This window comes from Tachyglossus aculeatus, chromosome 19, assembly GCF_015852505.1.
Source record: "Tachyglossus aculeatus isolate mTacAcu1 chromosome 19, mTacAcu1.pri, whole genome shotgun sequence".
Taxonomy (NCBI): domain Eukaryota; kingdom Metazoa; phylum Chordata; class Mammalia; order Monotremata; family Tachyglossidae; genus Tachyglossus; species Tachyglossus aculeatus.
The window spans coordinates 20,274,056-20,296,572 of NC_052084.1; the positions used below are offsets into that span (position 1 = coordinate 20,274,056).

At 42.5% G+C, this 22,517-nt stretch overlaps 1 protein-coding gene across 1 annotated transcript in view; it reads left to right on the plus strand.

Annotated features, from left to right (window-relative positions):
- Positions 1-22,517, plus strand: part of LAMA4 (laminin subunit alpha 4) — a 158,212-nt gene that overhangs the window by 89,525 nt on the left and 46,170 nt on the right. Inside the window, exons 10-17 of the mRNA XM_038761015.1 lie at positions 912-1,079; positions 3,083-3,276; positions 6,909-7,025; positions 7,615-7,763; positions 11,058-11,199; positions 14,627-14,723; positions 17,589-17,705; positions 20,870-21,049. Coding sequence (XP_038616943.1) covers positions 912-1,079; positions 3,083-3,276; positions 6,909-7,025; positions 7,615-7,763; positions 11,058-11,199; positions 14,627-14,723; positions 17,589-17,705; positions 20,870-21,049 — 1,164 coding nt within the window. The remainder of the gene's footprint in view (positions 1-911; positions 1,080-3,082; positions 3,277-6,908; positions 7,026-7,614; positions 7,764-11,057; positions 11,200-14,626; positions 14,724-17,588; positions 17,706-20,869; positions 21,050-22,517) is intronic.

The window sequence follows — 22,517 nt, forward strand, 5'->3', positions numbered from 1 at the left end:
AAAGATCATCCCCTTTTAGTGGTAATACTGGAGGAATACAATATGAAGGGGACCAGAGTTCTGCCTCTAAATCTTTTTCAAGGTCCCTTTCGATCATGTGTTAAAAAGACCCATGTGAGATATTCAATCCTTAATAGAACTGGACATTTTGAATAATGTCTAGCTGATACAAAACCAATAGAAAACCCCACAAATTATATTTATCAGAAGAGGTGAGTGTCTTACAGTGAGTGGGGATTAGAGGTGCCAAATAAATGTCCCTAAGCCATGAATGCCTTTGCCTTCTAAAGAAATATAGCATGGTGAGTCAGATCAAATTTCTCCTATAGTTTCCAAACTGGGGACACTGCAACTGAGATTATAAGAATAATAATAAAATTATAATAAAAACAACAATAATAATAATAATGGTATTTGTTAAGTGCTTACTATGTGCCAGACACTGTACTAAGCAGTGGGGTGGATCACAAGCAAATCAGGTTGGACACAGACCCTGTCCTACATGGGGCTCACAGTCTTAATCCCCATTTTACAGATGAGGGAACTGAGGCACAAAGAAGTTAAATGACTTGCCCAGGGTCACACAGCAGACACAAATGGCGGAGTCGGGTTTAGAACTCGGGTCCTTCTGAGTCCCAGACCCGATCTGGGAGTTTAGAAGTAATTTAGTTTACTCCTAGGCATCTGTGCAGATCATCTCTACTCAGAATTAAGGCCATACTTTATTGGCACCCTGAACAGCTCTCTAAATGGGAATAGTAAAACACCACCCTCACAATAGCCTTTTCACAACAGCAGTTTGCACAGCGCCTTACCCTACCATCCACCCCCCACAACATTCCCTCTACTGAGCAGACTTCCGTGATCGAATTTTACTGTGGCCAACATGAGCTTCTGTTCTTTGCCCCCAGAGATCAACGACAAGCTGGTTTATTACGGAATCGAGCAAGATCTGAGCTCCGAGGACATCGCCACAAAGCTGATGTTGGCTGAAGAGATGCTGGAAGAAATCCGCCTACGCAAACCCTTCCTCTCTCAGCGGGAGCTCGTGGATGAGGAGGCTGATGAGTCTCAAGATTGTAAGGCTTTTGGTTCCCCTGCCGTCCCTCCCCGCCCATCTGTTGGTCTTTCTGTTTGGAGATGAGATAAAGGAAGGTTTGCTGTGCAAATGAAATCATCCGGCAAGTTAGAAATTGCATGGCAATCCATCCCTTTACCTTCTGCTGCATTGATGTGGGTGCCAAAGAGCCAGGGCTGTCCCTGGCTTAAACCCAACAAATCTTAACAAAGCACCTAAAACAGAGCAACATAGGTCCTTGAGACCCCTCCTGTTTTATTTCTATTAAAGCCCGTTTTCATTTGTTACAAATATCTGTTAAATACAAATGTGAAAACAGGAACAAAGTGCTTAATACAGTGCTAAGCGCTTAGTACAGTGCTCTGCACACAATAAGCACTCAATAAATACGATTGAATGAATGAATGAACAAAGAATTTACAAACTAGGGTCACTGCTTTGGAGGATTTTATGATATAAAAGGAATCATGGGATCCTTATTCATTCACTTCATTCATTCAATGACATTTATTGAGTGTTTACTGTGTGCAGAGCACTGTACTAAGTGCTTGGGAAGTACAAATCAGCAACATATAGAGATACAGAAAACCATGATTATTTTCCAGAAGAGCCAGTGCTATGGACAGAGCTAAAGGAGCATTCAACAGGAAAGGGGAATGACCTAAGAGTCCCCTTCCCCTCCCAACCAAGTCCATCCCATCTTTTCTCATCGTGCTGTTTCTTTTAGCTAATCTAAGCAGCTCTTGTTTCAGAAGGGAATACCACTGATTATTATTATTATCATTATAATTATTTGAAACCCACGTCACCCGACCGCCACAACAAGCCCAGTTCATTCATTCAGTCGTATTTATTGAGCACTTACTGTATGCAGAGCACTGTACTAAGCACTTGGAAAGTACAGTTCTTAAGTGGACCTGAAAAAACAGCTGAAAGCCACAGCAAGCAGCTGTGCCAGCCCCAAATCCCCAGCCCAGTATTTCTGCACTTACCATAGACTTCAGGGCTCATCTTTTTTTTCCAGAAGGTTCCAGCACACCTACTATTGTACTTTAATAATAATGATAGCTGTGGTATTTGTTAGGCACTTACTACTATCAAGCACTGTTCTAAGGCAATGGGGAAGATCAAAGATAAACAGTTCAGATACAATCCCTGTCTCACCCAGTCTAAGAAGGAGGAAGAACAGGTTTTGAATCTCCATTTTTCAGATGAGAGAACTGAGGCACAGAGAAGTTATGTGACTTGCCCAAGGTCACACAACAGACACATGGTGGAGTTAGGATTAGAACCCAGGTCCTCTGACTTCCAGGCCCATGCTCTTTCCACTAGACCACATTGCTTCTCACTTTGCTTTCACTTTACTTACAAACCTGGTATTTCTGAAAGCTTCCAGTAGACAGTAGGCACCAAGCTGAAGTTGGGATAGGAGAGAATTGGAAAAATAATATGTTACATTGTAATCTTAAGGGCAGGTGTCATGTTTATTAATTCTACTCTATTTTCCCAAGCTATTAGCTCATTGTGGGCAGAGATTGTCACTGTTTATTGTTGTATTGTACTTTCCCAAGCGCTTAATACAGTGTTCTGCACACAGTAAGCACTTAATAAATGACTGAATGAATGAAGTGCTCTGCAAAGAGTAAGTGTTCAATTAACACAGAGAAGCAGAGAGAAGCTTAGAATTAATAGAGAAGCAGTGTGGCTCAGTGGAAAGAGCCCGGGCTTTGGAATCAGAGGTCATGGGTTCAAATCCCAGCTTCACCACTTGTCAGCTGTGTGACTTTGGGCAAATCACTTAACTTCTCTGGGCCTCAGTTACCTCATCTGTAAAATGACGATGAAGACTGTGATCCCCCCATGGGACAACCTCATCACCTTGTAACCTCCAGTGCTTAGAACAGTGCTTTGCACATAGTAAGCACTTAATAAATGCTATCATTATTATTAATACACTGACCGATGAACTGAGGATGGTTTATCGCTTCCTCCTCTATCTTTCAGTGTTAGAGCAAGCTGAAAATTGGAAAGCATTGTTCAATGACACCAGATCTCTACTTCCCATCGTCTGGGAGCAGCTGGATGACTATGATGCCAAGTTGACAGACCTGCAGGAGTCACTGGATGAGGCCCTGGACCATGTCAGAGATGCAGAGGACACAAACAGAGCCACTGCTGCCAAACTACGGGAAAAAGAGGTACAACCCATCCTGAGAAATGTCTATGTCGAGGAGAAATGTAAAAGTTCTTCCAACAAAAACTCTTGAAAGGGAGTAATACAGTAGAGAATCTACCCTTCACAATCTCCCTTGCTGCAGATGTGGAGATTTCATACCAGTGATGTGCATATTATGGGCCAAACATTGTATTAAATGCTAGGGTAGATAAGCATATAATAATAATAATTGTGGTTATTTGTTAAGCATGTACTATGTGTCAGGCACTTTGCTAAACACTGGGGTAGATAAAAGCAAATCAGGTTGGACACAGTCCCTGTCCCATATGGGGCTCACAGGCTCAATCCATATTCTAGAGGTGAGGGAACTGAAGCCAGAGAAGTGAAGTGACTTGTCCAAGGTTACACAGTAGACAAGCAGTGAAGCTGGGATTAGAACCCATGACCTTCTGACTCCCATGCTCTATCCACTATGCAAAACACAGTCATCATCATCAATCGTATTTATTGAGCGCTTACTGTGTGCAGAGCACTGTACTAAGTGCTTGGGAAGTACAAGTTGGCAACATATAGAGACCGTCCCTACCCAACAGTGGGCTCACAGTCTGAAAGGAGAAGACAGAGAACAAAACCAAACATACTAACAAAATAAAATAAATAGAATAGATATGTACAAGTAAAATAAATAGAGTAACAAATATGTACAAACATATATACATATATACAGGTGCTGTGGGGAAGGGAAGGAGGTAAGATGCGGGGGATGGAGAGGGGGACGAGGCTATCCAATAGGAGGCTAACAGTCTAAGATGGATGGAGAACAGGTATTGAATCCCCATGTTACAGATGAGGAAATTGAGGTACAGAGAAGTTAAATGACTCATCCGAGGTCACCCAGCAGGCAACTATTGAAGCTGGGATTAGAACCCAGGTCCTCTGACTCCCAGGTCCATGTTCTTTCCACTAGGTTATGCTGCTCATCTTCCCTCCTAGATTCTCTCTTCCCCTTAACTTTCCCCTCAGAGTCAACAGCATCCCCATCATACCGGCTTCTGAAATTGCTCTCTTCCAACTTTCACATCAAGCCTGTTGCTAGATCCCGTCAGTTTTTCCTCCACAGCAGCTCTCAGATCTGCCCTCTCTTCTCCATCCAAATGACTACAACCCTGATCACAACACTTGCCATAATCTGGCTTGACTACTGTATCAGTGTCTTCATTTGGCCTCCCTGCCCCTTTCCTTTTTAGTCTATACTTTGCAAATCACCTTTCTAAATTACTTCACTCTGCTTTGCAAATCATCTTTCTAAAATGCATCTCCATTCCTCAAAAACCTGATAATCATCTATTCACTTTGACATCGAACAGCAACTCCTGACCATTGGCTTTAAGGTACTCAATCAACTCTCTCCCTCTCTTTCATTCACTCATTCAATCGTATTTATTGAGCACCTACTGTGTGCAGAGCACTGTACTAAGAGCTTGGAAAGTACAGTTCGGCAACAAATAGAGACAATCCCTACCCAACAACGGGCTCCCTTCTACTACACCTCAGCTGACACTCTCCAGTCCTCCCAACCTTATCATCTCACTGTGATTTTTTTTCTTCAGTCCTCCATCTCTGACCTCGGTTTGGTGATCTTCCTCCTGCCTGACATCTTTCCTCCAACCTCACTCCTAACACTACTTTGTCTTTCCTGTCTCCTCTTGTGACTATATGAACTCCCATGCTACATTCCCCACACTAATTAATTTTGCTATCTGTTGGGCATTTACAAATATGCCAAACACTTTACTAAGCTGCTTAGAAGCAGCATGGTGTAATGAACACAGGCCTGGGAGTCAGGAGGTCATGGGTTCTAATTCTAGCTCCACCACTTGTCTGCTGTGTGGCCTCGGGCACACTTCATTTCTCAGTGTCTCAGTTCCCTCATTTGTAAAATGGGAATTGAAACTGTGAGCCCCACGTGGGACAGGGACTGTGTCCAAACCGATTTGCTTGTATCCACCCCAGCACTTAATACAGTGCCTGGCACATAGTAAGTGCTTAACAAATATCATAATTATTATTATCATTATTATTAAGCACTGGGGTAATTACAAGATAATCAGTCTGGACACAGTTCCTTTTCACAAGGGGCTCACAGTCAAAGTAGGAGGGAGTAGGAATTAATCCCCACTTTGCAGATAAGGAAACTAAGGTGAAGTAAATTCAAGTGACTTGCCCAAGGTCACACAGCAGACAAGTGATGGAGTTGGAATTAGCACACAGGTCCTCTTGCTTCCAAGCCCATGCTGTTTCCACTAGGCCATGCTGCTTCTCTCAGTCTTCTATTTAAGCTCATCAACAGTCCACCTCTTCCACAAAGCCTTCTTTAAATCAGTTAAATGGGGAGGAGATTTCCGCTTTGCATTAAGAACATCTGGAATCCTAACACCTCATTTTGTTCTAAAATCCTGGTGGGTAACAGGGACAGAAGGAAGATAAGGAGAGGATTAGCAAGCAAAGAGAAAAGATACAAAATTGAATAGGAAAATCTTCCTCTACAAAATGTTGCTCATATTGCTTGGTTGTTGGTTCCTAGAGGTCAGTGACTAGGTCTTTCTTAATAATGGCATTTATTAAGCACTTACTATGTGCAAAGCACTGTTCTAAGCAGTGGACAGCATTTAAATCCATTATGGACCCTCAATAAACAATAAAGAATATTGTTTTTAAGGACTACATTGAGTTTCACTTTGAATATGAATGCCTCATATTCCTTAAGCTCCTTGTGGACAGGAATCCAGTCTACCAACTTTGTTGCACTGTACTTTCCCAAGTATTCTGCACACAGTAAGTACAGTGCAGAAGTACAGACTAAGGATGTGACATTTCCCTGCCCATAAAGGGCTTACACTCTAATCGGGGGGCACAGAGGATACAGATATGAAGATATTTACAACTAGAGTAGTCAAAATAAATAACTGAGCAGACTTTTTTATGGTTATTTGTTAACCTATGTGCCAGGCACTGAACTAAATACTGGGATAGATAAATGCCAATCAGGTTGGACACAGTCCATATCCCATATGGGGCTCTCAGTCTTAATCCCCATTTTACAGATGAGGTTACTGAGGTCCAGAGAAGGTAAGTGACTTGCCCAAAGTCACGCAGCAGACAAATGGCAGAACTGGGATTAGATTCCAGGGCCGTCTGACTCCTAGGCCCAAGATCTATGCACTAAGCCATGCTTCTTCTCAGGCATCTATGCAAAAGAGCTAAAGAAAGTGCAGATAAATTCATAGTTATATAGAGGGATGATACAGCTTAGTGTACTGGGAAATTAATAAGGGGAATCTTGATTTTAGGAAGGGTTTGAATGTGGTGAAAGCTGTGCTCTATCTGCTGTAAGGGAAAAGGGAATTTCTAGGTGGGGAGACAACATGGGTAGGGCAACTTGTGTGTAGAGTTTAGAGCAAGTTTCAGCAAGAAGCAATTCTTCATCGTTTTGTAATCTAGCCCCAATTTATGCTTCGGTTGACAGTTTAAAATTGTTATTTGATAAATATCATAGACATTAAAACCTACACTATTCTCTTTCTCTCTCTCTCTCTCTCTCTCTCTCTCTCTCTCTCTCTCTCTCTCTCTCTCTCTCTCTCTCTCTCTCCCCAGAAACAGCATGAAAAAGTATTAGAACAAATGGAACTTGTCAATGTCTCTCTGACAGCATCCTCTGACTCTCTGGAAAACCCACGTGTAACTGTTTCAGAACTGAGTGATGTGATAAAGGTAAGAGTCTGGATAGTGCTTTTTATTAGCTGCTTAAAATGATGAGCTGGTAATTTAAGCTCCAATTAAACTAATTCTATTAGCTACCTGAGTACTGGTAGATATTCCAGTAAAAAATAATCCACTCATAGTCCGGGAAACTTATTATTTGCTCTGACTGTCCCTGACATTCTTTGCTAAGTTGACAAAAGTATTATCCAATCTTTTGCTTTGAATTGCTCAATTCTTTTCTAAACAATTCTCAGTCAACAAGTCAGAATTAGCAGTATGTCTGTCAACCAATCAGTGGTATTTACTGAGGGCTTACGGTGTGCAAAGCACTGTACTAAGAGCTGACCCAGAATTTCCAAGGAAGTTTAGAACAGTAATCCTGTTGCAGAGGAAATAGCAGAACTTTAAGAAACTAGATTCCAGTTTCCAGTTTTCAATTGTGTATTTGATCATCCCAATGTGCCAAAAAAAAGAAAACCTTCCATTGAATTTTGAAAACAATCTAAGTATCTTTCTTACCTTGGGACACCAAAAGCAATTATTTTGAGACGAACTCGGCTTTTTTTCATGATCAATTTTAACCACATTCTTTCATTAGAATGCATCAGGAATCTATGCAGAAATAGATGGAGCCAAAGCAGAATTACAAGAAAAACTGGCCAATTTATCTAACCTCAACCAGGATTTGGTCCAACAGGCTGTGGAGCATGCCAAGGACCTTCAAGATCGTGCTGATGAACTGAGCAGGTAATGTTTACTACACGTTCTTATGGTAGGAGAATGGAAAAAAGAGAAGTACTTCAGCAAACCAAATAATAACAATAATGTATTTACTAAGTTCTTTAAATTAGTGTCAAGTGCTGTACTAAGTGCAGGGGTAGATAAAGGATAATTAGGTCCCAGAAGGAGCTTGCAGTCTAAGGCAGAGGGAAAACAGGTATTGAATTTCCATTTTTCAGATTAGGCAACTGAGACATAGAAAAGTTAAATGATTTGCCCAAAGTCACACAGCAGACAAGTTGCCAAACTGGAATTAGAACCCAGATCCTCTGACTCCCAGGCCCGTGCTCTTTCCACTAGGCCACATTGTTTCTCAAAAGAGTGCTATGAAAAAATATTACCACGGGAGATCAGAGCCCTTTAAAAATATCCCATTTTCACATCCCGTTTTCACACGGCCATGATATGTGTGAAATGCATTACGATCTCCAATTTTGCCAACAGGAAGGCACAGACATGAAACAGTCAGATCTGTATTACCAAGTTGATTCAGAGAAATAGTTCGAGGATTGTGTAGAGAACACAAATTCTAACCAAGCAATCTATCCATTCTACTGACCACCTAAAGCATCAAGTTTATAACTAACCAACCAAAACCATTGATTTTCTTCAGCTTCCAAGAGAAAATAAATTAGCAAATTTCCAAATCTTGTCCTCACAGCATCTGCTTCCGTGGGGTGTACTCACTCGGGGTACTCAATAAATATTAACTGAATCCATTTCCTGGAAGTAATAGCTAATCAGGCCATCTCTTGGTGAGTTGGTGAGAGAGGGAAAAAGCTTATATTATTGCATCTAAGGTCAAGAACCCATTAAACCTATCAACAATGTTACTTGAAAATGATAAACAAGTATTAAAAGTTAGGTTTAAGATGCCCTTAAACAGAAATCTCCTGGTTGCCTGTGGGCCCAATTTTGTGAAAATCCTAACCCGGGTGGAAAATACCATTTAACTCCGTCAATCAGTTAATGGCATTTATTGACACTGTACTTCATGCTTGGAAAAGAACCATGCAACAGGGTTGATAAACACAATCTCTGTCCACAAGTACTTACAATCTACCTCAAGCATCCACATTCGAAGTAAAACTGAAGGTTGTCCTTTAAAACATTATTCCCAATTGTTGTTTATTAAATGCCCATAATGGGCTTAAATACTATTCTGACATAAGAAAGACCTAATCACACCCCACTAATAACCAATGCTGATCACTCTAAATTATTCTTTGTATAAAAAGTTTTTTTTTTAATCTTCCCTTTCCTTGTTATTCCTTCCCTTATCTCCTTTCTTACCCTGTTTCTGGGGGTCAAAGAACAATCTAATCCTGGCCTGCCACTTGCAAATGGGGTTACCTAGGGCAAAGCACTTAATCTCTCTGTGCCTCAGTTTCTACAACTATAAAACTACAAAACATTTACCCATTCTCCCTCCTATTTAGACTGTGAACCCCATTTGAGACCTGATTAACTTGTTTCTATCCTGGCTCTTAGAATAGAGCTTGTTACCTAGTAAGCTCTTAATAAATGTTGTAAAATAAAAATGAAGTGCAATTAACAACTGGATGTTGTTAATGGAAAGTGGAAATCTCCTTCCCATTTAATTGACTAAGAGAAAGTTTTGTGGAAGGCAAGGGTTAGCAATGAGCTTTACAGGGAGACAGACAGAAACAGCAGGGTGGAAAAAGCCTGGAACTGGGAGTCAGGAGACAAGGAAGGTTTCTGACTGATTATCTTATATCTTCCCTAGTGCTTATTACAGTACTTGTTACATAGTATGAGCACTTAAGAAATACCACTATATTAAGTGTCTACATTTCTCCATCGCTGAAAACAGGCATAGAGCAATTCTGAAGGTGGTGAGGAAAGGCTGAATATAGAGTAACTTAAGTGTCAAGTAGAATCATTTCCAAAGGACAGAACTGAGGGAGTCAGAAGGAGGAATTGGGCATTTGCCATTTGGTAACCTGAGATTTTTCCCAACCTAGAGCCTAAGGAATCAAATGAGGAAGCAAGGCCAAAGGGAAAGAGCATAGGCTTGGAAGGCAGGATATATGGGTTCTAGACCCTGATTTCTTGTTTGTTGGGTGACCATGGATAGGTCATTTGTCTTCTCTGTGCCTCAGTTCCCTCATCTGTAAAACAGGGATGATATCCCTGTTCTCCCGCCTTCTCAGACTGTGAGCCCCATATAGAAGAGGATCTGTGCCTCATCCATTTATCTCCTTTTTTATGGTATTTATTAAGTGCTTTCTGTGTGCCACATGCCATACTAAGCACTGGGATGGATAAAAGCTTATCGGGTCAGATACAGTCCCTGTCCCCCTTGGAGCTCACAGTCTCTATCCCCATTTTACAAATGAGGTAAGTGAAGCACAGAAAAGTAAAGTGACTTGCCCAAGTTCACAAAGCAGACAGAGGAGCCAGAATTAGAACCCTCGATCTTCCGACTCCCAGGCCCATTCTCTATCCACTATGCCATGCTACTTCTCCTGTCTGCCCCAATACTTATCACATTGCTTGTCACATAGCAAGCACTTAGTAATAAATGCCATCAATATTATTGTTTGGCTGCCTCCCTCCAACAAGAGGGAGAAGAAAAGAGTTCATTGGAATAGGTGAGGATTCTTACCTGTACCGATATTCCCCAGGGGTTGGAGTCTACGTAATCAATAGACTAAAAAGCCTTGGAAACCAAATCTGTTCAGGGTTTCTGAGGAAGGTTCTATCAAATCTCCCAAGTTTTCCAGTATGCTCCCAGACTAACCCAGATTTCCTGGCCTCTGAGAACACTGAGAAAACAAACCCACGAGGCAAGAGGTGGAAAAAATAATTAAATCTCCTTGAAGTTCCCAGATCCAGGCCTGACTGGAGAAAGTCCTGACCCCAGCAGCCTCGGCAAATGGATGCAAGGCAAATTAAATCCAACCAGAGGCTGAAGATTGAGACTGGAATCAGGGCAGCCCCAATATCACTGTAATAATAATAATTGTGGCATTTTTTAAGTGTTTACCAAGCACCACACCTTGTGCTAAGCAATGGGGTAGATTCAACCTAAATAGATCAAACACAATCCCTGCCCCTCCAGAGACTTGGAAAAATGATAAATGGGCTGGTTTTTGGCTCATCAGGTCTATCTCCTGATGCTTCAGTCATATGGGAATGAGGGGAACCTGGGACTGACATCATTTCACATGGGAGAAAGGAAAAGAAATGATGAGGAATGGAAATCCCTTTTCCAGTTCTTGTCTGTTTTCCTAACAGGAATTTGCATGGTGCTGACGCCAATGGGTTTGTACAAAAGGCTTTGGATGCGTCAAATGTGTATGAAAATATCGCAGATTTTGTCAATGAAGCAAATGAAACAGCTACTCTGGCACTGAACATTACAGACCGAGTAAATGACGTAAGTACTAAGATTCTCATCTTCTTCAAATGCCGTCGAATCATTTCCCATCCGTGGAGACTCTGTGGATACGTCCTCTCCAGAATGTCCCATCTTCTGCCATTAAGTTGTTCTGGTAGGTGTGTACATAGAGTTTTTTGGGGAAAGATAAGGAAGTGGTTTCCTATTGCCTTCTAGCACACAGTAAAAAAACTTGAGTCTCTGCCATGGTCTTTGATTAACATTTTGATCACTTGGTCATCTGCCTTTGATTCTTTCCCATGCTGCTGCTGCCCACAAGTGAATCTGACGCTTCAACTTAGACCTTTCCATTATGGGTAGCCCTGTATGTCATAGCTCTAAGCTTCATCAGCATCCACAAACTCTCCTGCCATGATAAGGCATCGATTCATAAGAGAGAGGATTCTCTAATGTAACATTAATTTCTTGCCTCAAATGCAATTGACTGAAAGATGGAATGGTGAGACTGGAGGGAGGAAGGGAAGGAGAGAGAGAGGGGAGGGTGATATGAAGAGAAGTTTAATTTATTTAAATTTCAAGCTTGAAATAAATACAGGTTTAGCCATTCAGGTGGCTGAAGCAAAGTTAGCAGAGGGCAAATTCCACCGAAACTTGTTTGGCCTATTTCAAGCAATCAATCAGTGGCATTTACTGAGCTTGCACTGTGAGCAGAGTACTGTGTTAAGTGCTTGAGACACTACAATAGACTTGATAGGCAAGATTCCTGCTCCAAAGGATCTTACAGTCTAGAGGGACACAGAATCAAAGTGGTGCTGCATTACTTGTCAAAAACCAAATCTATCAATCGGTCAATTGCATTTATTGAGTGTTTATGGTATGTAGAACACAGTGCAAAGAACTTGGTAGTTGGTAGACACAATCCCTGCCCTTGGGAGCTTACAGTCTAGAGGGGGAGACAGACATTAAAATAGATTACAGATATGTACGTTAATGCTGTGGGGCTGAGGGAGGGGTGAATTTCAAGGGCTTAAAAAGGGTACAAATCCAAGTGCGTGGGTACTGCTGAAGAAGAGCGAGTAGGGGAAATGAAGTCTTAGTGAGGGAAAGCCTCTTGGAGGAGGTGTGATTTTAGTAAAGCTTTGAAGGTGGGGAGAATGATTATCTGTCCGATATGAAGGGGAAGATCGCTACAGGCCAGAGACAGGTCATGGGCAAGGGGTAGGCAGTGAGATAGGTGACATAATGGTACAGTGAGTAGGTCAGCAGTAGAGAATATAATATTAATAATAATAATAATAATAATGGCATTTGTTAAGCACTTACTATGTGCAAAGCACTGTTCTAAGCACTGGGGTGGGGGGACAAGGAGATCAGGTTGTCCCACATAGGGCTCACAGTCACAATCCCCATTTTACAGATGAGGTAACTGAGGCCCAGAGAAGTTAAGTGACTTGCCCAAAGTCACACAGCTGACAAGTGGCAGAGCCAGGATTAGAACCCATGACCTCTGGCTCCCAAGCCCATGCTCTTTCCATTGAGCCACGCAGAGAAGTAAAGCGAGTGCGCTAGGTGGTAGCAGGAAATCAACAAGGGTGCAAGGTGATTAAGTACTTTAAAGCCCAAGGTATTGAGTTTCTGTTTGACAAGGAGGTGGATAGGCATTCTTGAGGAATGGGGAAACACGGACTGAATTTTTTTTAGAAAAATGATCCATCCAGCAGAATGAAATAATGACTGGAGTAAGGTGAGACGGGAGGCCAGAAGATCAGTAAGGAGTACATCACTGAATGCTGTCGGTCCCACCTTCATAACACCTCTAAAATTCACGCTTTCCTCTGCATCCAAGTTGCTACCAGGTTAATACAATCACTCATCTTATCCCACCTGGTTTACTGCATCAGCCTCCTTGCTGACCTCCCCGCAGGCCACCCCCACCCCCCCACCACCACTCCTGGCCCCCGTCTCTTTCCACTCCAGTCCACACTTCACTCTGCTGCCCGGATCATTTTTCTACAAAAACTTTCAGGACAAGTCACCCCGCTTCTCAAATAACTCCAGTGGTTTCACATCCAGCTCCATATGAAAAAAAACTCCTTACCATTGGCTTTAAAGCACTCAATCACCTTTTCCCCCTCCTAATTCACCTCGCCACTCTCCTTCTACAACCCAGTCCGCACACTTCATTCCTCTAACGCCAACCTTCTCCCTGTGTGTCGATCTTGCCTATCTTGCCACCTCCCCTTAACGCATGTCCGGCCTCTTGCCTAGAATGCCCTCCCTCCTAAAATCTGACAATTACTCTCCCTCCTTCAAAGCCTGATTGAGAGCGCCCTTCCTTTCCTCTGCTCCCATTCCCTCTGTGTCACTCTGACTTGCTCCCTTTTTCCCTCCCCCCTCCCTGCCCCGCAGCACTTATGTCCTTATCTGTAATTTATTTATAACAATAATAATAATAATAATAGCGGCATTTATTAAGTGCTTACTATGTGCAAAGCACTGTTCTAAGCACTGGGGAGGTTACAAGATGATGAGGTTGTCCCATGGGGGTGCTCACAATTTTAATCTCCATTTTACAGATGAGGTAACTGAGGCACAGAGAAGTTAAGTGACTTGCCCAAAGTCACACAGCTGACAAGTGGCAGAGTTGGGATTTGAACCCATGACCTCTGACTGCAAAGCCCATGCTCTTTCCACTGAGCCATGCTACTTCTCATTTATCTGTATTGATGTCTGTCTCCCCGCTTCTAGACCGTATGCTTGTTGTGGGCAGTGAATGTATCTGTTTATTGTTGTATTGTACTATCCCAAGTGCTTAGTACAGTGCTCTGCACACAGTAAGCACTCAATAAATACAATTGATTAAATGAATGAGATTGATGATGATTCAAGACAGGATAAGTGCCTGGATCAGCAAAGGAACACTATGGAAAAAGAGAATACACCAGATTTTAGTGACATCATGAAGAGAGACTAAATATTTGGGTTGAATGAGAGATTAATCAAGCATAATGCCAAGGTTATGAGCTACTGAGATAGGGAGGATCGTGGTGCTGTCTATAGTGATGGGAAAGTCAGGGGGAGGACAGTGTTTTGGTGGGAAGATGAGACATTCTGTTTTGGACATGGTAAGTTTGAGTGTTGAGGGACACCCAAGTGGAGAGAGATGTCCTGAAGTCAGGAGGAATTAAGAAACTGTAGAGAGAGAGAGATCAGGGCTGGAGATGTAGATTTGAAAATCATCTGCATAGTGATGGTAGTTGATGCCCTAGGAGCCAATGAGTGCAATGTTCTCCCAGGCAAAATACTTCAAAAAAGCAAATTTGAAAACTCCAGAGAAATTATTTTCTAATACCCACACGACCTCAGTGTAATTTGTGAAGAGGAAGCAGCAGGGATTTTGATCTTGATAAAGTGCCACATTTTAATTGCATTATTCTGACTCCTTCTTTTTCCAATTAATTTGTAGGCTGTAGTTGGGATTGACACTCAGATCATTTACCACAGAGATGAAAGTGAAAACCTTCTCAATCAAGCCAAAGAACTGCAAGAGGCTGCTGATTCAAGTTACTATTTCTTCCTATTTGTTAATCAAATCAACTTCTCAAATAACTGAGTCCTTTTTGCATATGGAAAGATATTTCTTAAGGAAGAAATTATGCTGCTGTAGATTGTTAGGATCACTTCTAGTCAGAGTTCAAGGAGTTAGAAAGACACGATTACTACTTTGAAATACTGGAAACAGGCTTCCAGAGGAGGGTTTTTTTGTTAATGCTAGGAAGATTATAATACCATATTAGTGATAAAAACATAGTCCCCAGCAGGTAAAATCTAGACAGATACACTAGCAGTTCTGTCAATATAGTTTTCCAGGAGGGGCAAAAAAAGTACAATTTTTACCACACACAATTCTGGAGAAGTATAATACATTGTACAAAATGCTAATAAGTACCAGTTGGCCTATGAAACAAAAAAAGAGTTCACCATGTAGGGAAAAGAAGCAGTGTCGCTCGATAGAAAGAGCATGGGCTTGGGAGTCAGAGGACATATGTTCTAATCCCAGCTCTGCCACATGTCTGCTGTGTGACCTTGGGAAAATCATTTAACATCTCTGAACCTCAGTTACCTCATCTGTAAAATGGGGATTAAGACTGTGAGCCCCACGTAGGACAACCTGATCACCTTGTGTCCCCCCCAGCGCTTAGAACAGTGCTTTGCACATAGTGAGCGCTTAACAAATGCCATTATTATTATTATTATTATTATTATTGTTAAAAGGACAAGGAATTAGTTTGAATAAAGCAATCTCAATGAAGCAATCTTCAAAATTATAAATATTTAATAGTCATCTTTACCATTTTTACATTTACAGTCCTACAATATTTTTAACAAGATTCAGCATCTAAACAATGAGAACTTTTGTGTCCCACATATCTTGAACTTTTGTTCTACAGAAATGTTAGTAAAGTGCACTGTACCCAGTGGGCACTTGATAATATCATTATTACTAATAATTATTACTATTACTAGTAATGATTCTGTATCATAATAATGTATTAAAGGTGATATTTACATTATGGGTAGTTATTATCATGTAAACATCACCACATAATATTATTAATTAATTCTGACATTTCTTAAACACTTACTTAGATACAACGTTTTGAGATCAGTCCACCCAGGGCTCACAATTTATCTTATCCACACTCATCTTAGAAATGAGGAAACTGAAGCTCAGAGAAGTTAAGTGATCTGTCCAAGGTTGCACAGAAGACCAGTGGTAGAACTAGAACTCAAACCCGGGTCTCCTTTCTCCCAGCCCTGAGCCCTTTCTTAAGCCTCCCTGCTTCGCTCTTTAAATCTACAAGATTCTGCCTCATTCATTCAATCGTATTTATTGAGCGCTTACTGTGTGCAGAGCACTGTACTAAGTGCTAGGGAAGTACAAGTTGGCAACATATAGAGACAGTCCCTACCCAACAGTGGGCTCACAGCCTCGTTGTTGACCACCTTTTCAAGCATAACACAAAACTAGATGCATTTCCTTGATTTCCATTTAATGGAGGATTTCAACTGCTGGATTTAATTTTATTATTGTATTATCATTTCCTAGTTCTAAGGCTTTGTGGAAACAAGCGCTTTTTAAATTAATCACTTAAGCATATAAAACAAACATCTTTTTACGGGAAAAAAAGCATACCCCTTCATTCTTGTTTACAAACTCTGCTTTGGCTAGTCCTCATACAAAAATTCCAAACCCACCAGATTTTGAACTCAGATGATCTTGTGCTTTCCCGCTCCAGCATCCAAAATTAGGAAGAAAGGAACTCTTTCCATGGTTAAAAAAGCATTTGCTGTAATAGCTTACTGTGCCATTGGGTTCATTTTGAAACAATCTGCCCAAGACAAACCCAAAAGAGACAGTGTAGCCTGGTGGGAAGAGCACAGGACTGGAAACCAAGAGTGCCAGGGTTGAGTCCTCATTCCACCTCCGGTCTAGGCTATGACCTTGGGCAAGTCATTTAACCTCTCTGGGCCTCAGTTTCTTCATCTGTAAAATGACGATAAAATAGATTTTCATTCATTCAGTTGTATTTATTGAGTGCTTACTGTGTGCAGAGCACTGTAGTAAGCACTTGGAAAGTACAATTCAGCAACAGAGACAATCCCTTCCCAACAACGGGCTCACAGTCTAGAAGAGGGGAGACAGACATCAAAACAAGTAAACAGGCATCAACAGCATCAATATAAATAAACAGAATTCCATATATATATATATCATTAATAAAATAGAGTAATAAATATGTACATATATACACAAGTGCTGTGGGGAGGGGAGGGAGGTAGAGCAGAGGGAGGGAGTCGGGGCTATAGGCAGGGGAGGATGAGCAAAGGAAAAGGGGGGCTTAGTCTGGGAAGACCTCCTGGAGAAGGTGAACTTTCAGTAGGGCTTTGAAGGGGGAGAAGTGTGCTAGTTTGGCAGTTGTGAAGAGGGAGGGCATTCCATGCCCGAGGTAGGGAACGGGTCCAGTCTGAAAACTTTGTATCTCTCGGGTTCTCAGCCCACAGTAAGCTCTTAATAAATGTGATCATTATTGCAGTGAACAAAATTTTACAGGAGAATGGAGATTTGAAGTATTGAAACTCTCTTGGAAACAACAGCATGCCTAGAGGATAGAGCACGGGCCTGGAAGAACCTGGGTTCCAATTCCGGCTCTTCCACTGTCTCCTGTGTGACTTTGGGCATGTCACTCAATTTTTCTATGCCCCAGTTACCTCATCTGTAAAATAGGGAATAAGAATGTGAGCCCCATGTGGGACAGGGACTGTGTCTAACCTGATTACCTTGTATCTAACAGCACTTAGAACAGTGATTGACACATAGCACTTAACAAATACTGACGTTATTAACTTCCTTTCCTTCTCCACAGGTAATGACTTGGCTGTAGCTGACACCAGTCGGCGTGTGAGTGGCGCACTGACCAGAAAGAATGCCCTAAAGGACAGGTTAACAGATGCCATTAAGAAGCTACAAGCAGCAGAGAGAGGTGAATGCAGCCATACGAACGCACTGATTTTACGACTCGTAGATGCGGAACAAAACCTAAACAAGCAGGAGGCAGAGTCAGAATGTCACCAGAATGCAAGTGTCTCCCTGGAGCTGTTCATGCCCAAACTTGGCTTTAGGCTTCTCAGCCTTTGACTTCTGTCATGCCTATTCTGACACTTCATCTCATTTCACTGCCCAAGTCTTATCAGCCTAGTGTTTTGGGTCAGGCCCAAAAGCCTGAAGGAGAAAACCAAGCACTTGTGATACTGCAACGATCTCTTAATAGAAGAGGGAAGTGAAGGGTAACAGATGGACAATTCCACGGTTTGCGAGAGTTAAAATATTCCCAATTAGAAGCTTGGGCAGAGCGAAGGTGGAGGTTTTACCTACTAATATCCACTAGGAAGTGTTGATTTTTACAAAAACAAAGCTTGATGGGAATTTTTACATCCAAGATGAATATGCAGAAGTGAGTTCAAGTGCTGAGGTCCGTGCTCAGCACACAGTAAAAGGAGAAGCAGTGTGTCCCAGTGGGTAGAGCACAGGCCTGGAGCAGAAGGACCTGAGATCTCATTCATTCATTTGTTCATTCAGTAGAATTTATTGAGATCTCACTGTGTGCAGACCACAGTACTAAGTGCTTGGAAAGTACAATACAGCAATAAAGAGAGGCAATCCCTGCCCACAGCAGGCTTGCAATCTACAGGGGCTCTAATCCTGGATCTGCCACTTCTCTGCTGTGTGACCTTGGCCAAGTCATTTCACTTTTCTGTGCCTCAGGTAGCTCACCTGTAAAATGGGGATTAGGACTATAATAATGATGGCATTTATTAAGCACTTACTATGTGCAAAGCACTGTTCTAAGCACTGGGTAGGTTACAAGGTGATCAGGTTGTCCCACGGGAGGTCACAGTCTTAATCCCCATTTTACAGATGAGGTAACTGAAACACAGAGAAGTTAAGTGACTTGCCTAAAGTCACATAGCTAATTGGTGGAGCTGGGATTTGAACCCCTGACCTTTGACTCCAAAGCCCGTGCTCTTTCCACTGAGCCATGCTTCTTCTCCATGGGACTATAAGCCCCATGTGGGACAGGGACTATGTCCAACCGGATGACCTTGTATCTGCCTCAGCACTTAGTAGAGAAGCAGCATGGCTCAGTGGAAAGAGCCCGGGCTTTGGAGTAAGTGGTCATGGGTTCAAATCCCAGCTCTGCCAATTGTTAGCTGTGTGACTTTAGGCAAGTCACTTAACTTCTCTGGGCCTCAGTTACCTCATCTATAAAATGGGGATTGACTGTGAGCCCCCTGTGGGACCACCTGATCACCTGATCACCTTGTATCACCCCCCCAGCTTTTAGCACAGTGCTTTGCACGTAGTAAGCGCTTAATAAATGCCATCATTACAGTGCCTAGCACATAAGAACTGCTTAACAAATACCCTTTTAAAATAAGTGTTAAAAAATACCACTGATTGAATGAGAATGGAATTAAATCTGTTTTCTTAAGGCTGAACCCTCATCCCTCTTCCTTTTTCTTTAAAATTGCAATGTTTAAACAATTTAATATTAAATTAATACTCCGTGAATATTGATAAAACCTCATGAGTACCCCTGAAATTTTCCCTAAGATAGTTACGCAGGTGAATACAGTAGGGGAATGTGTACTTTGTCCATTTGTATACTTTTTATTCATTGATGAAGAATTTTGGGGAGGGGTGTTGGAGAGGTTTGGAGCCTTTTCAAGCCACGTGTTTACTAAAATGCTGCAGTTTGCACCTCTGAATCAATCAATCAATCGTATTTATTGAGCACTTACTGTGTGCAGAGCACTGTACTAAGTGCTTGGGAAGTACAAGTTGGCAACAAATAGAGATGGTCCCTACCCAACAGTGGGCTCACAGTCTAGATGGGGGAGACAGAGAACAAAACAAAACATATTAATAAAATAAACTAAATAGAATAGGTATGTACAAGTAGAATAAATAGAGTAATAAATGCAAACAAACATATATACATATATACAGGTGCTGTGGGGAAGGGAAGGAGGTAAGGCGGAGAGGGAGGAGGGGAGAGGAAGGAGGGGGCTCAGTCTAGGAAGGCCTCCTGGAGGAGGTGAGCTTTCAGTAGGGCCTTGAAGGGAGGAAGAGAGCTAGCTTGGCAGATGTGCGGAGAGAGGGCATTCCAGGCCAGGGGGATGACGTGGGCCAGGGGTCGACGGCGGGACAGGCGAGAACAAGGCACAGTGAGGAGATTAGTGGCAGAGGAGCAGAGGGTGTGGGCTGGGCTGTAGAAGGAGAGAAGAGAGGTGAGGTAGGAGGGGGCAAGGTGATGGAGAGCCTTGAAGCCGAAGGTGAGGAGTTTCTGCCTGATGTGTAGGTTGATTGGTAGCCACTGGAGATTTTTGAGGAGGGGAGTAACATGCCCAGAGCGTTTCTGGAGAAAGACAATCCGGGCAGCAGCGTGAAGTATGGATTGAAGTGGGGAGAGACAGGAGGATGGGAAATCGGAGAGGAGGCTGATACAGTAGTCCAGAAGGGATAGGATGAGAGCTTGAATGAGCAGGGTAGCGGTTTGGATGGAGAGTAAAGGGTGGATCTTGGCAATGTTGCGGAGCTGAGACCGGCAGGTTTTGGTGATGGCTTGGATGTGAGGGGTGAATGAGAGAGCGGAGTCAAGGATGACACCAAGGTTCCGGGTTTGTGAGACGGGAAGGATGGTAGTGCCGTCAACAGAGATGGGAAAGTCAGGGAGAGGGCAGGGTTTGGGAGGGAAGACAAGGAGTTCGGTCTTAGACATGTTGAGTTTTAGGTGGCGGGCAGACATCCAGATGGAGATGTCCTGAAGGCAGGAGGAGATGCGAGCCTGGAGGGAGGGGGAGAGAGCAGGGGCAGAGTTGTAGATTTGGGTGTCATCAGCGTAGAGATGATAGTTGAAGCCATGGGAGCGAATGAGGATTCCAAACACTTCATGGATGGTAGCATTCCCATCTTCACAGACTAACCAGGATCCAGATGACAAAGAATCGATCTCAAATCCTGAAAGATAGATGTTTCCTTCAACCTGACTGAGCTGGGCCTGCCTGCCAATCTGCATATTTTCCTGAATGAATGTTTAGTTTCTTTGTGGGATTAGTCACTCTTTACCCCCTGTCTGCTTGTCAGGAGATGCCGAGCAACGTCTAGAGCAGTCCAAGCTGATCACAGAAGAAGCAGAAAAGAGGACCTCGGTAGTTGACGAAGCCACAAAGCCCATGGCGACTAATCTCCACACCTGGTCTCAGAGCCTTCAGGAATTCGACTCCTCCGCCTATGACACAGTGGTGGACTCTGCTAGAGATGCAGGTATCAATATCTGGCTAAAGGGCAGGGATTTTCCAGTTGTAATCTCTGCCTTCAAAAACTGTATCATCTGTGGTGGTGCGTGTCCACTCGAAAGTTGGCTACTTACACCATAAGCATCTTGATATTTGCCCTGGACCTACGGAACTTATGTAAATCAATCACCCAGTCAGTGGTGTTCTTTGAGCACTTACTGCATACCCAGCCCCTTACTATGTGCTTGGGAGAGCTCCATACAACAGAGGCGGTGTGAAAGTAAGCCACTTAACCTCTCTGTCCCTCAGTTGCCTCATGTGTAAACTGGGGATTTAAGACTGTGAACCCCATGTGGGACAAGCCGATTAGTGTGTCTCTACCCCAGCACTTAGAACAGTGCTTAGCAAAGCAGTAAGTGCTTAACAGATGCCATATTATTAATTATTATTATTAGAGTACAACAGAGAGTGTGTGAGAGTATGGTACAACAGAGATGGTAGACACGTTCCCTGCACAAAAGGAGCTTACAGTCTAGAATGTCCTTATGCTCTACTATTTCCCTGAACTCTAGTCTATTTTAATATCTGCCTCCCGCTGTAGCCTGAAAGTTCCTTGTGGGTGGGGATTGTGTCTACCATCTGGCTGTATTACACTCTCCCAAACATTTACTACCATGTTCTGTATGCAGTAAGTGCTCAATAAATACCACTAATTGGGGGATTCATTCATTCAATCACATTTAACAAGTGCTTACTCTGTGCAGAGCACTGTACTAATCTCTTGGGAGAGTACAATACAACACTAAACGGACATGTTCCCTACCCACAATGAGCATACAGTCTACACTGATTTCACATGAATCTATTCAGATCAGTTTCTGAGGTGAGTCCTTAAATGCTTCCTTCCCAGCTCCGCCAACTGTCAGCTGTGTGACTTTGGGCAAGTCACTTAACTTCTCTGTGCCTCAGTTACCTCATCTGTAAAATGGGGATTAAAACTGTGAGCCCCCTGTGGGACAACCTGATCGCCTTATAACCTCCCCAGCACTTAGAACAGTGTTTTGCACATAGTAAGCGCTTAACAAACACCATCATTATTATTATCATTATTATTATGCTTGATTTATGGGGTCATTCATTCATTCATGCAATTATATTTACTGAGCACTTACTGTGTGCAGAGCACTATACTAAGTGATTGGAAAGTACAATTCAGCAGTAAAGAGGAAATCCCTGCCCACACCAGGTTTAGAGTCTAGAGGGGAGGAGACAGACATCAAAACAAACCAGCATCAATATTCATTCATTCATTCAATCGTATTTATTGAGCGCTTACTGTGTGCAGAGCACTACTAAGCACTTGGGAAGTACAAGTCAGCAAAATATAGAGGCGGTCCGTACCCGACAATGGGCTCATAGTCTAGAAAGGGGAGACAGACAACAAAACAAAGCATGTAGACAGGTGTCAAAATCGTCAGAACAAATAGAATTATAGC